Source organism: Furipterus horrens, unplaced genomic scaffold (genome assembly GCF_987537825.1).
Source record: "Furipterus horrens unplaced genomic scaffold, mFurHor1.1.pri manual_scaffold_5, whole genome shotgun sequence".
Classification (NCBI taxonomy): Eukaryota; Metazoa; Chordata; class Mammalia; order Chiroptera; family Furipteridae; genus Furipterus; species Furipterus horrens.
In genome coordinates this window covers 130,412,043-130,425,769 of record NW_028327175.1, presented here as the reverse complement: position 1 = coordinate 130,425,769, position 13,727 = coordinate 130,412,043, and the positions used below count along the sequence as shown (strand labels likewise).

The following is a 13,727-nucleotide window of genomic DNA, read 5'->3' as shown; positions in this document are numbered from 1 at the left end:
AGGAACCAAAGCTTTGTTTGACAACCGAAACATTGTCCCATGAACAACTAGGTTAAGAATGGAACTGCTGGAGAATTGAGACATTCGAGAACGAGGTTTGACTGTATAAATATTGCATGCACACATAGCTCCTCCAGATATCCAAATAGCTCATTCTCTCTCCACTGCAGCTTTCCCAGTGAGGTCTTTCCCTCTGCATGCTATTTAAAGTCAAACCATCCTTCAGACAACTTTTTATATTTTTATTTTTATTAATAACACTTCTCCCTTACAGATGTATTTTCCTGATATAGTTGCTGGTAGCAAAAAGGACTCAAACTTTGTAGTTATGGCGACTTCTCAATCAAAAAATATTCTAGGATGGGTTCCCATTGGTTTATTTTGTAAAAAAAAAAAAAAAAAATCATTCCTACATTAATAGAAATGTGGGGCAAGGATTTGCTCTCAAGGACTGATTACTAGAACATAAATATGTTGCATTGAGCGGTCAAAAGAAATAGCCACTACATAATATTTAAGTAGATAAAAATTAGTTCTTTAGTTCTGTTAAAAATGTCCATTGAGACTTTTATTCCATGCCAAGTGTTTTGAAATTTGGTCCTGTCCCCATCATTCATGGGGACAGTTAGTCCAGAGCAAAAGGTCCTGAAATTTGTCATATTGAAAACATTACATGAGTATATTTGGTCCATGACAAATGGTCCTGAAAATTTGGACTTGTAAAAGAAGTTCACACTTAGAAAACATCCCTAGGTTCAAATAGCCTATAATGTTTATACTTTTGGTTTACAGGATTAATACATAAGAAACATTATCATGTTTCACTGGTCCAGTAATTGTCTTATGGTTGTTTTCACAATAACACTCTTGCCTTGGTATAAAAGCTGGTACATGGGGTTAGGTAGATGGGTCAGATTTCAAACTGTGCATGAGTGGAACTGGAATTAGCTATCTATGTGTACTAAGGAATTCACAATTAGAGAAATGCATAGAGGATAACAAACAATGGATGGCATCTCGTGATGCATGGTGTGGTTAATATGTCACTGAGCATTTGGTTGGGTACGGCTGTTTTCAATAACAGTAGGGTATAAAGGGAAAAAAAATTAGTCAAAAAGAGCATCTGGCTTTTCAGAAGAAAGAATGGGAGTGGCTCTCCTACCACATAGCAGTCAGGTATAACAGCTGTCATGGGGGAATATCAGACATCCAAAAACCCCCATACAGCTAATCCATTGGCAAGGGTTAATGTCTGATGCTTCCCTTGAAATAATGTCATACAAACGCATGATTGCAGCAGACTGCAAGAAGAATGCTGCTATTTGTAGAGGTTTTAGTAGGTGTAACTCCCACACTTACCACTATGCCCTTGCCTGGTGGCTACCCACGGGCTGATCCACAGGGGCCAAACCAGGTGTCAAATCCATAAGACATTAGTAAGATTTTTTTCCTACCAGTAAACCAGCAATCATTGGTCAGCTAGAAAGGAAAAATATCTTCTGTTCCTTAGCAATATGCACCTTGATTTTAAAATTCTCCATACAACATGGCAGAAATAGTATACTCACATAAAGAAAAGCTAATGCTACATTATAAGTTTTGTTTCCATTTCCATTCCTTTAAGTACAGACAGTAGTAAAATGTATTGGTGCTATGAAGACAGGAGAATCTGCAATGCCTGATGTACAGCTAGTCAGGATTTGGATAACATTCAAGACAGAAATGGAAAACATCAGCAGAAAGATGGAAGGGGAAGTAAGGAAAACCCTGAATAAGTTAAAAGATGCAGAAGAGCCAAGTGTAACACCATCATAGGTACTTCAAAGAGTTCTCCATGATATTCATGATATAGTGATCCTATCAATGCTACCAGAAAGAAAACTCATTAAAGAGGCAAGTAAAAATTAAAAACAGACATTGATCACCAAACCCAACTTCATTTCATGAAGTTGAAATTACAGGAGTATAGTGACCAGATCTGAAGAACTATATCTTATGCATAGTTCTGGTTCTCAAGATGATGAAATAATCCTTATTTATACAATTCTGGATAATATTCAATACTTAAATGCTAGTACTACATTATTCAATGATGGCATTCTCAAGACAGCACCAACACAGTTACTTACTATACATAGTGTAGTATTGGGTTATACTACACCATTAATGCTCAAACAAAAGATGAAGTCACTTACAGATATATTTGCACAGGAAAGAAATCGCATTGTGCATGGATTTCAAGATTGCAAATATAAATGTGATTTGACTACTTCTAAATGCAAATGTGCAAGTAAAAGGATACTCATTCCACAACCACTGTAGTGAACAATAAGTTGGGGTGGAGGGTGTCTAACACACAAGTAAATGAAAATAAAAACTAACTACTAAGCCTTTGGAAGATATAAATAAAACAAGTACATTGTGGAGAATGCAGAAGAAAATTTAGATGACCTAAAGTAAAAGATTATGTTGAGGGAGGGTTTGTCCGTGGAAGGTGTGGCAGAGGCAGTAGACCAGAATCTTTCAAGATTTCCACCAGAAACTTGGGAAGTATACAGATCAGTACTAAAGGCTGATCATGGGACAAACAACAAAATGGAACAGTGACCTAACAAATTTCAAAGCTGATGGTAGTGTATTATCCTTCAATTTTGAGAGTTATTGAAGTATCAAAAGATAAACAGCAAAGCAATAAAGTTATATGCGTTCTTGGTGGTCACAGTCAAATAGTCACCAACTTCACAATGATATTAAAAAAATCAAATTTGTATAACCAAAATTGTTAACAGATAACTATAAAGCCAATAATCAGGTTGATATATTCTTGAGCAACTGCTCATTGACTTAAAGAGTATCCCTGCCAAACTTCATGACAAACAAGAATAAATGTGAAATCCAAAATTTATCATAAATTATAACAAATAAAATTTTAACAAAGTTAAATGCATTATTTAATGAATCACAGACCAACTGCCTCAGTGGACATTTCGGATAGGACCAATGCCTCCATGGATTTCTTTTTAAATGACAAACCATGAAAATATTTATGAGATATCTATATATCTATCTATATGTAGATAGATATCTCCAAGGAAATACTTTATGTCTTTTCAACAAAAAACAGAGTAGTCCAGCAGAAAAACAAGCAAAAGACACAAAAGAATACAAGTGACCATGAAATCTAAGGAAAGCCAAATCAATCTCAATAGCAATTATATAAATGAAAATTAAGATGAGACATAATTTTTGGTTGATTATTTTGGCAAGGATTAAGAAGACAATATACAGTATTGATGATAGTGATAAAATGAACAATTTTATAGCAAAAAGTGAAAAAGTAGATTACAAAAATGTTTACATATTTTTAAATTTATATTTTTATTTGTTCTATTACAGAAAAATATGGAACACTCACAAATTTGCATGTCATCCTTGCACAGGGACCATACTAATCTTCTCTGTATCATTCCAATTTTAGTATATGAGCTGCCAAAGCAAGCACTCCATGGATGTTTTGTACAGGACTAAATGCCAAAGATATTTTGGTATGGACCGAATATCTCATTGGACATTCTGGACAGGACCAAATGTGTTAATGGACATTTTGGACAAGACCAAATATTTCAGTAGATGTTTTGGACAAAACCAAATGTCATGCAAGGATGTAATAAAAATGCCATATCAAGCCTACAAGGAAAAGGTTGAATAAATCAACAGTGCAGGGATAACTGGTTATTTATTTGGAATACAGAATGGCTTACCTCACACCACATGTAACAAAAAAGAAACAAACACAAAACAAATACGTGAATAATGCAAATACACATGTCTGCTTCACGCGTGTTAAAGAAGACACCTGCCACAATGCTCCATTTCAAAAGGAATTTATTTGTGACACCAAAGCAAAACAAAGGAGAAACACAACTTTCAACTAGCAGAATAAATTTCTAATACTGAGCCTTTACATAGGAATTTACAGGAATTAAAAAACACTGTGCTGCTTATTCTCCATCGACCACCCAGAGCTTCTCTCTGTCCATTTGGGCTTACCTGCAGATGACATCTGCTTGGGTTCTCTGAAGGGAGGCACCAACAATTTTGTTGAGCTCTGGTAACACTAATTTCCATCCTTTGCACCTTTAGGATTTAGAATGATAATGGCTTCCTGCTGATGCTAGTCTCTAGGTGCTACACCAGCCCTTCTTTCTGGCCCAAACCACTGTAAGTCTGCCATTAATATTTTCTAAAATTTGATTTTTCCCCAGAACCATGGCTGACACAAGACCCGTCCCTATATTAATTGTCAAAAGAAATAATTCTTCCCAAAAATCACTGTATAGAACATTAACACTTAGAAAAGAATTAATCTCTACTGAGGGGAATGCCTTCAGCTCTAAGTAATAGTACTAAGGATAAATAAGAAACCATTATTATCAGAATAACATAAGGTCCTCATAGAGAGAAGGTCCAGATAGAGTTGTGCATCTCAATGGATGTCACCCCAAGCCAGAGTTTTCCTATCTTGTATACTGTTATCTTCAGGCTATTGCCCTTTGGGGCCACAAACTATAATTTAATATAACATACAGCAATGAAAAAGTCCAGTAGAATAGAGACATGTCTTCTCATGTCATAACAACGTTTTATTGCTGAGATCTTTCCCAGAAGCATGGCAGAATATTTTCCAAACATCTCATTACGCACGTGTCCAACCAAAAACATCTTTACAATATCCATGATTAACTCAGACTAATCTGAATTTACCCTTTTATTATCTGGGAGAAAGAAACAAAGACAAAACAGAGCCCAGCAATTAAGTACAGTCTCTTGGAACTGCTTATCAACATGTTGCAAGGAAACATAGGAGACAGTAGGACAAAGGCAACAGAGAGAGTATATGATATTCTATTATATGAAAAACAAATACATAATTCCTGGACTACAAACAACTTAGGTTACACATATCATGCCTAAACAGATACAGCAACGAAGAGGTATTTTTTTATTTATACAGTACAGTATTACTATTTATAACTGCTGTTAATCTGTGTTAAATTTATGGAAATATCATTATTATTAACAGCAATTACAGCACTGACTGACTGAAAGGCAGCATAAAAACCTCAGAAAAAAAGTTTGATTTTTTAATGGAAGTAGTAGTTCAGTAATAATGGCTGTACTCGTTCATATATGGCAAAAAAGTCAGAAGGCAGGTGATGTGGTTGTAAAATAACATATACTGGCCACACTTTAAAAAGACTTGGGTAATATTAAGAATAGAAATGATGCAGAGGTAGTTAAAAACCTCACAAAAACATATTCTACCTTCATTATTGAAGAGGCAGTTCAGCAAATAGTCATGTATTTATGTCAGGAAATAAGATAAAACATATGTGGTTTGTACTTAAAATTTTCTAAATGTATTTTCTTATATCTATAGTGGTGTGCTGGTAAATATTTGACAATAGATTCTATGAGAAAATAACTCTTTAATTTGTAAAGTTTGCCAATTTCCATGTGTAAATATTTCCACTAAAGTCAAGCTACCAACAAGGTGGCACTGAACATAGAGTTGGAAAGAGATTTGCAGTCGCACACCATTATACAGTACTTTCTCCATGCAGACTCAATAAGTAACCTAAAGAATAGTAAAATGTTATAAAATTAGGAAGTAATATGTTCAATATTTATTACCTTTGTTTTTAATATAATTTAATTGTAAATATATAACTTAGTTTCTAAGTGACTATGTTTAATAACTGACAAAAAATTCCTGAAAATCTGACAATCAGCAGTATTTCCAAGACAATATAAACTTACCCTAGCACACCACAATATGTGTGTATAAATATATTTACATGTGCATATATAATTATGTCAACCTGTAAGGAACTGGTGGCATTTTGTGTGGGAAATATTAATATAGACCACGATAGGTGTTTAAGTGTTCATACTTTCTCTTCATAAGCATGTTGGGCTCTAATATACAAATCAAGTATATATCAAATTTCTGTCATATTAGAATACTTCTTTAAGTAAGGCTTGCATACATTAGGGACTCCTCTCATAAATGTTTAATGCTATAGTCATCCAACATTTTTAAGCTTCAAATTACACTGTGAATACCAATATAAGTGAATATCACACATACTTACAATAAAATTGGGTATCACATTTGGAATATGAAACTTAGACAACATAAATTCTGTATGAAGATTTTTACCATATTACTTAAGTGAATAAATTTTCCCTTAGTACAAATTTTCTGATAAAAATTTAGTTTTTCTTAAAAGCTTCCACATATTTAAAGCATCAATAAGGTTTTATTCTAGTATTAATCATCTGAAATACAATAACTTTTGAGTAATTCGTGATGTTCTTTGGGTTTCATTAATCTCATTTTTAAAAACTAAATAATGAATTTGAAAGGGTGGATGTAGGTTTTTAAATACTCAGGATGTTGAAAGAGCTTTTACCCGTGTGTGAATTCTCTGATGTTTAGTGAGCACTGATCTCTGACTAAAGGTCTTCCCACATCCATTACACTCATAGGGTTTCTCCCCTGTGTGAGTTCTGTGATGCTTAGTAAGAGCTGATTTCTCACAGAAGGTTTTCCCACACTCGTTACATTTATAGGGTTTCTCCCCTGTGTGAGTTCTCTGATGTACAATGAGATTTGACTTCACACAGAAGGATTTCCCACATTCGTTGCATATGAAGGGTTTCTCTCCTGTGTGTGTTCTCTGATGTACAGTTAGTGCTGACCTGTGGCAGAAGGACTTTCCACATGCATTACATTCATAGGGTTTCTCTCCTGTGTGTGTTCTGTGATGTTCAGTGAGGTTTGACTTCACACAGAATGTTTTTCCACATTGCTTACATTCATAAGGTTTTTCTCCTGTATGTGTCCGCTGATGGTTGGTAAGGTGTGGTTTCTGACAAAAGGATTTCCCACATTCAGCACATTCATAGGGTTTCTCTCCTGTGTGTGTTCTCTGATGTTGGGTGAGGTTTGACTTCTCCCAGAATGTTTTCCCACATTCAGCACATTCAAAGTTTTTTTCTCCTGAGTGAGCTCTCCGAGGTTGGGTGAGATGTGACTTCTTGTTGAAATTATTTCCATTTTCTTTGTGCTCATAGGGTTTCCCCCCCATATGTACTATCTGATGTTTAAAGAGGGCTGATTTCCCCCCTGTTTTCTGACTTGCATTATATTCATGGGGAATCTTTCCTACATAAGTTCTCTGATGGATAATGAAAGTTGAATTATCACAGAAAATTTGCCCATATTTATTATATTCATAAGGATTCTCCTCTGTAAGAGCTTTTTGATGTCCCAATCTTAAATCCATACAGAAGGAATTCCCACAAATACTGCATTCATATGGCTCCCTTTTCAAATGAGTTCTCTGAGATAAATTGAGCTTTAAACTTTGGATAAAGGTTCTTTGACACTCATTATATTTACAGAGTGTCTCTCCTATCTGAGCTTTCTTGTTTGAGAAAAAGGCTACCTCCTCCTGGAAGCCTTGTCCATTTTCATTATACTTGAAAGCCTGGTCAATAATCGGCTGGGTAAGATCCTGGACATGACTGAGGATACTCCTTTTTTGATTATAGATATATTTCCCTCCAGTAGGAATTTTCTCATGCCTAATATCAAAAAGCAATTTCTCATATAAATTAAACATATCAGGCTTTGTTCCAGAATAGTTCTTTCTACTAACAATTAAGCCTGGAATATTCTTCAGACTCATTTCACAAGAGTCACATATCTCATCTGAAACATTTCTTGAAGGAATACAGTCTGTACCCAGGCTGAAAGTTTTCCTTAGTCTATCACCGCTTAATGTTTTGTTGGTGGTGAGAGCAAATTGCCAAAAATGTTCATCTTGGTTTTCCTGGCTGCTCTCTATCAGGTAATCAACTTTCCAGTCTTCTAGAAATGAGAAAAAATAACCATATGTATGAATATCAGTATATTTCTAATGGAATTGGACTTTTACATAAATGCCCAATTATACAGTCATTTTTTTTTGTTTTAGGCCAGGTTTCCTGGTATGAACTATATTCAAGTATACATTTCCTTTACCCATCTGGTTTGAGTGGAAAATATATGCTGCAGTGGAAACAGGGAAAGGAAACTGGCAATGACATTTAACACTTTATAAATATAAACTTCAAAACTAAACAAAAAATAAATAAAATTCAAAGCACAGGGAACTGAGGAGTGCCTGGTTCAGAAACATAGAAACTCAGAGCCCAGAGGAGACAGTAAACACTGAATAAAGTGACAGTGAGTATTAGTAGACAAAGGTATTCAGAGGATGACCTATGGTAAAGAGAGAACAGTTTAGTTCTAATTCCCTCATATACAGATTGCTGAGTCAGGATTTTTACTAGGGTACATGCCTCTACTCTCCACATCAATACCAAACTAAAGTTCTGAAAACACAACTTCTTAACGTTCATAAAAATCTATAACCTATGACCTAGATTCACAAAAAATAATTATTTAAAAAAAAATGCTACAAGGCAAGTTTGAAAAGGTGAAATAAACCCAAGACATGGTGAACAAGCAGTAGAGATTTTCTGAAAGTTGTTTATTTAGGAAGCAAGAAACTCAGAAAACTGGATGAGTTCAACAAGAGAAGGTTTTTTTTTTTGGTTTTGTTTTTTAAGGAAAACAGACTGAAAAACATATTAGAGGAAGAAATTAGTTTGGCAGAGGCAGATCATGGTTTATGTCCTTATCTTCTCACAGCTTGATTACTATCATAAGATCCTCATTAATATGTATGTTGCCATTCCTTTTTCTCCCCATTTGATATATCAATATCAAAATAAATTTCTGAAAGCATGTATCTCCTTATGTTTTAGGAACACTGCTTACCTCAGATTCCAACTCTACCTAGCTGTGATTTACCACAAATGTTCAACAGAAAATACAACACAGATGAGTAACAGACCATCTCTGCAAATGGACCTCATTCATTTTGTTTCCTCACAGTTGTTAATAAAACTGTCCTAACCATTAAGTCATACATACATTTCTTCACTTCAGTCTAATAGCTTACTTCCCCCCCAAAATAATTTTGTTTCTTTAAGTCTGCTTTTATTTCTAGGTTTATCTATTATGTTTAGGTTTACAGCTTTTATACCTAGCCTCATCTGTGGATTTTACTCACCGGTAAGACCCATAAAGATCACCTCTATATGGTTCTGAGAAGATCTTAAATTAGACATTATCAAAAAAATTTTTGGCTACACTTCATTGCTGCTACCTAATGCAACAATGATAAAGACATATTTTAAAAAATCTGTAACAGTCCTGAGCCCAGTGCTCCAAGGACCAACAGATGATAGTTATTATCTTGGCAAAAGCAAATCAAAACAAAAACAAATTAACTTAACTCCCACTGGATTCACATTTAGTACTCAAGCCACCATTCCACAAGTCCATTAAAAATCTCTCTCTGTAGCTCTCACTGGGTCTCTCATAAATACCTCATTCCCAATATACCTTTGACTTAACTAACTGCATTCCAGCCTGGCTCTCCTTGGAACCTGGACACCCTTCAGAAAATACTTTCTTTAAAATAACAAACCACAAAAATAAAATTAAAGAACAAAATCAACAACTCTACAACACCCCCCACCATTTTTAGCCTCCATTTGCTGCCTTTAGAAGTTACTGTCTATATAATCCACTGTAATGTAAAATAAATCTCTTGTTCACTGCTACATCCTTTGTCATGACCACAGTCTGGATTTTGGCAGGTGTTACCAAAACCCTAGGTCCTCCAAGGATTTTCCTTCACACTGTATATTTTTCTCCCTATCTGATCCCTCCAGAATTTGGCATTCTGAAGAAGTAAGTAATGACATAAGTTTCTTTGCATAACACTAATAAGACCAGTTGTTAATAGAGGGTTTTTTTTGACCAAGGCTTTGACTGGAATGTCATGCCTAAAGGAGATATGCTTGGGCTCTGGTTGTTACCAAAAAGCCCTGAGGAACTAGAATTGACTTTCGAAGGTAATAAAAGCCCACGAGAAAAAAGGCCTGGTAGCTTGGTTGGTTGTGCGGTCCACAGCAATCTTTCCAGGGAAGTAATGAAGGTTGTTTTCCTGAAAGATGGCCAGAAGGGACCTTAAGGCACAATGGAAAACCTAAAGGACTTGGAAAAGACAGGTGTTTACAGGCAAGGCTGAATGGCAGGTATGTGGCTCAGCTTCTGTGCCCTGAAGGGCAGACTGAAGGTCACCCTAAATGTTCCTTGTGTAAGTTCCAGCAAAGCAGGACTAAAGATCATAAGTGATCAATTGCTGCTCTTGTTGCAAATGAACAGGATAAATTAAAAATGGACTTAATGCAGTCCCTTTAATGATAAGGAGAGTAATCTTGAGAAAAATCGTGATTCAAGGAAAATCACAATGCTCAGTGGTAGACTATAAAGTAGTGCAGCTAACCGTCTTTAACGTTTCATTTAAAATTTGTTTTCATTTGAAAGTTAAACTGTGTCTGTGGTATCATCAAAGATGTTTAATTTACAGGCAAGAAGAATATCAAATGCCTTGCAACTGGATGTCTTTCCAATAAGACAGTCTTACAGATTTAGAGACTTGTTTGCGGGTTATGTTGCATAAATTAACATGTGTTTTCCGTTTTCAAAGGGCATAAGCCTATGATCTCACTACCTGAGTGATTGTCAGTATGTATAGGCCTCACTTAATCCTGTCTGCATCTCTGCCTACTGATACTCAATGGTTTGGCTGAACTAAGTGGCTGGGTTTGTGAGGAATGGGGTGGTCTGTGGGCTTCACTTTAAAACTGGTCTCTCTTTTTTATCTTAATGGCTTGGACAGAAAGGGCCCAGAGGTCTGAGAGGAAGGAAACCTAGAATATTTCCCTCAGCCCAAACTAAGTATAATGGGCAAAAGGGTTTGGGATAGGTGAGACGTGCCTGGCACACCTTCCTCCAAAGACGCCCTTTTTTTTTCCCTAATGGGGGACATTGAAAAATTAATATCTGCCCTTTGTCATCTAGTGGTTATGGATTGAATGATGTCTTTTAACCCTGTTGCCCCCAGAATACAACTAGGATGCCAGTCTGTTAAATCAAGCACGCTGTTGTCCGGGGACAGCCAACTGACCTGGAGTCTGCAAGATCCTTACCCATGTGGGAAGGCCACCCTCCCCTCCACATTCCCACTCTTATTAGGAATTTCTGGACCCAAGGGTAGGTAAGACAATGACCATGTCCAGCCTGAAGCAGCTAGAGGAGCTCAAGACCTTCGCCCATTGTCCTTTATAAGATTATAAAGGGTCTTAAGTCTGAGAGGGAGGGACTGTTATTTTTTATTGTTAAAAAAATTAATTATTTTTAAAAATTAAAAAAAAAAGAATATAGGAAAGGGTGAAGCCAGAGAACTTGTATGTATGACCTATGGGCATGGACTGGGGGTGGGGGGTTGGGGGGTGGGATTGCTGGGAGAGGGGTGGTGCTGGGCAGAGGGGAACAAAGGGGAAAAAACTGGAACTATTATAACAATATAATCAATAAAATATACTTAATAAAAAAACCAAACCCCCATGTCCTCTGACTTCATTCAGACAATATCTTAATAATTCTTAAAAAGAAATTTTCATATGAAGTATTTCTAACCTGTACCTGATGAACTATAATACAGAAGGAGAAAATATGGGAATGTGCATTAAAAAAAAAATTACTAAATGCTTTCTAAATGGATGAAAAAGAAGGACCTCTTCTAAACTTGACTCCAGAGTTAATCAACCTAATAATTATTACAATAGTAGAATTAGGAAAAGTAAGAAAGAGCCTTCTGTTTAGAAAATAGTAAAGAAACCCTTAGGAAGAGGCATATGATCAGATTTGAGTTTTGGGGGATACAGCCACTGGTCATAAAATATGTACTATTAGTTAAAGCAAAAAATTGAGCTCTAACTTAAAATAAGTAAAATAATAAGAACAGCCTTTACTATGTACCATGAAATGTCTAAACACTTTATCTGTACAATATTAATTGTCTGGAAAGGCAAGTAAGTAAGAATAAAAGTTTCTTTTTTATCTGTAAGTATTGAAGGGGTTCTGGTCAAGATGGTGGTATAGGTAAATGAGGTACTCGAATCCTCCCACAATAACTTCAAAATTACAACTATAGAACAACCATCATTCAGAAACACCTGAAATCTAGCTGAACAGAAGTCCAACAACTAAGGATGTAAAGAAGCCACATTGAGACTGGTAAGAGAGGTGGAGATGTGAAACAGGAAAGTCTCAGACCCTTGTGTGGCAGATAAAAATCAGGAGGGATATCTCAGTGGCAGAGGTCTCCCACGAGGAGTGAAGGTACCCAACCCTACACTGCACCCTTCCCCCACAAGCCCACAACTCCAGTGCAAGGAAGAGAAGTCCCCATATATTCTGGTAGTAAAACACAGCTTGGACTGTGGCTGAGAGAGAGGGCTTCAGAAGTCCCAGGTGTTCCTCTTAAAGGGCCTGTGTACAAACTTAAACTTACTTGGACTCTCTAACTCTGAGTTCCAGCGGTGGGGCACCAGGGACATATAGGGAAGAACTGAGTTGTCTGGCATTGGGCCAACAGCTGGATGGGCAGCTTTCTCCCATACAGAAGTGATGGCAGAGGACACTGTTCCTTTCCTAGGACCTCCACCATAGCTTGTAGGCAGGCACCCTGAGTCTCCTTCAATTTAACTAACACTATTGGCCCCACCCAGAAGATTCCCTGAAACCCTGCTCCACCTGACTTGTAGGCCCAACCCAAGCTGTTTCCAGTGGCTTTCCCATTTAAACAGCCTCTCTTGGCTCATGCTTCAGATTCTCCTAAAATCTCTCAAAGCAGCAGCATCTGGCCTCACAGCTTGGCCTCTCCTAGGCAACTCCAAGCCTAGTACAAGTAGCAGCCACCTGAAGATCACTTTAGAGGCCATGCTGGGTAACCCCAGGTAGTGCACAGGTGGAAGGTGACCTTGGCCTGCACCACATGGGAAGGCCAGCGCACCCAGTCCACAGCTTAGGACCACATTAAAGCCCCACCAATATCTTCCACAAGGAACAGACCCAAGGGGTGAACTAAGCAGGCTCATTAAGTCCTGTGCTATTGTGTTGGCTCCTGCACAGCTGATCCTCCATGGTGGCCAGAGCTGCTCCCTGCAGCCATTTAGCTTTGGGGATAAATCCATCCCACTAAGGTGCCAATAGAAATCATGGCTCAACTATAATAGGAGGGTATACAGAGCCTACATAGGGTGGAGGGGCACACTTGGAATGCCAAGCTCTGGTAATTGAGAATGCTGTGCCACTGGACCCTATAGCACACCTACTACATAAGGCCACTCTATAAGCTCGGGAGACATAGCAGCTATACCTAATACATAGAGAAAAACACAGGGATGCAGCCCAAAGTAATGAGACAAAGAAACATGTATCAAATGAAATAACAGAACAAAACTCCAGAAAAAGAGCTAAATAAAATGGAGACAAAAACAATCTACTAGATGCAGAGTTCGTCGTCGTCGTCGTCGTCGGCAGCCGTCCGTCTCGAGAGACGATGGTGTAGCTTCTTAAGAGTCTATCTGCATCGCTGAGAATGGCTGTGCAGTCCGACTCGGGAGTGACACGGTATCTGTCTCCTCCCGTGTTGAAGCTGAAGCTACAGAGCCTGGGCGGGGTGATATGGAGG

General features: G+C 37.2%; 1 protein-coding gene and 1 non-coding gene across 4 annotated transcripts in view; both read right to left on the bottom strand.

Annotated features, from left to right (window-relative positions):
* Positions 1–3,396: 3,396 nt before the first annotated feature.
* LOC150009825 (U6 spliceosomal RNA) lies at positions 3,397–3,502 on the bottom strand. Its single transcript, XR_016511451.1, has one exon. It is a non-coding gene; the product is annotated as a U6 spliceosomal RNA (small nuclear RNA).
* A 2,133-nt stretch (positions 3,503–5,635) lies between these two features.
* The window catches only part of ZNF248 (zinc finger protein 248), a 44,483-nt gene continuing 36,391 nt past the window's right edge, over positions 5,636–13,727 (bottom strand). For 2 of the 3 annotated variants that reach the window (XM_090277808.1, XM_090277806.1), the window contains one exon: positions 5,636–7,939. In XM_090277808.1, the coding sequence (XP_090133934.1) occupies positions 6,453–7,939 (1,487 nt within the window). In that variant the 3' untranslated portion in view covers positions 5,636–6,452. The remainder of the gene's footprint in view (positions 7,940–13,727) is intronic. The other variant, XM_090277807.1, reaches the window with a different exon arrangement.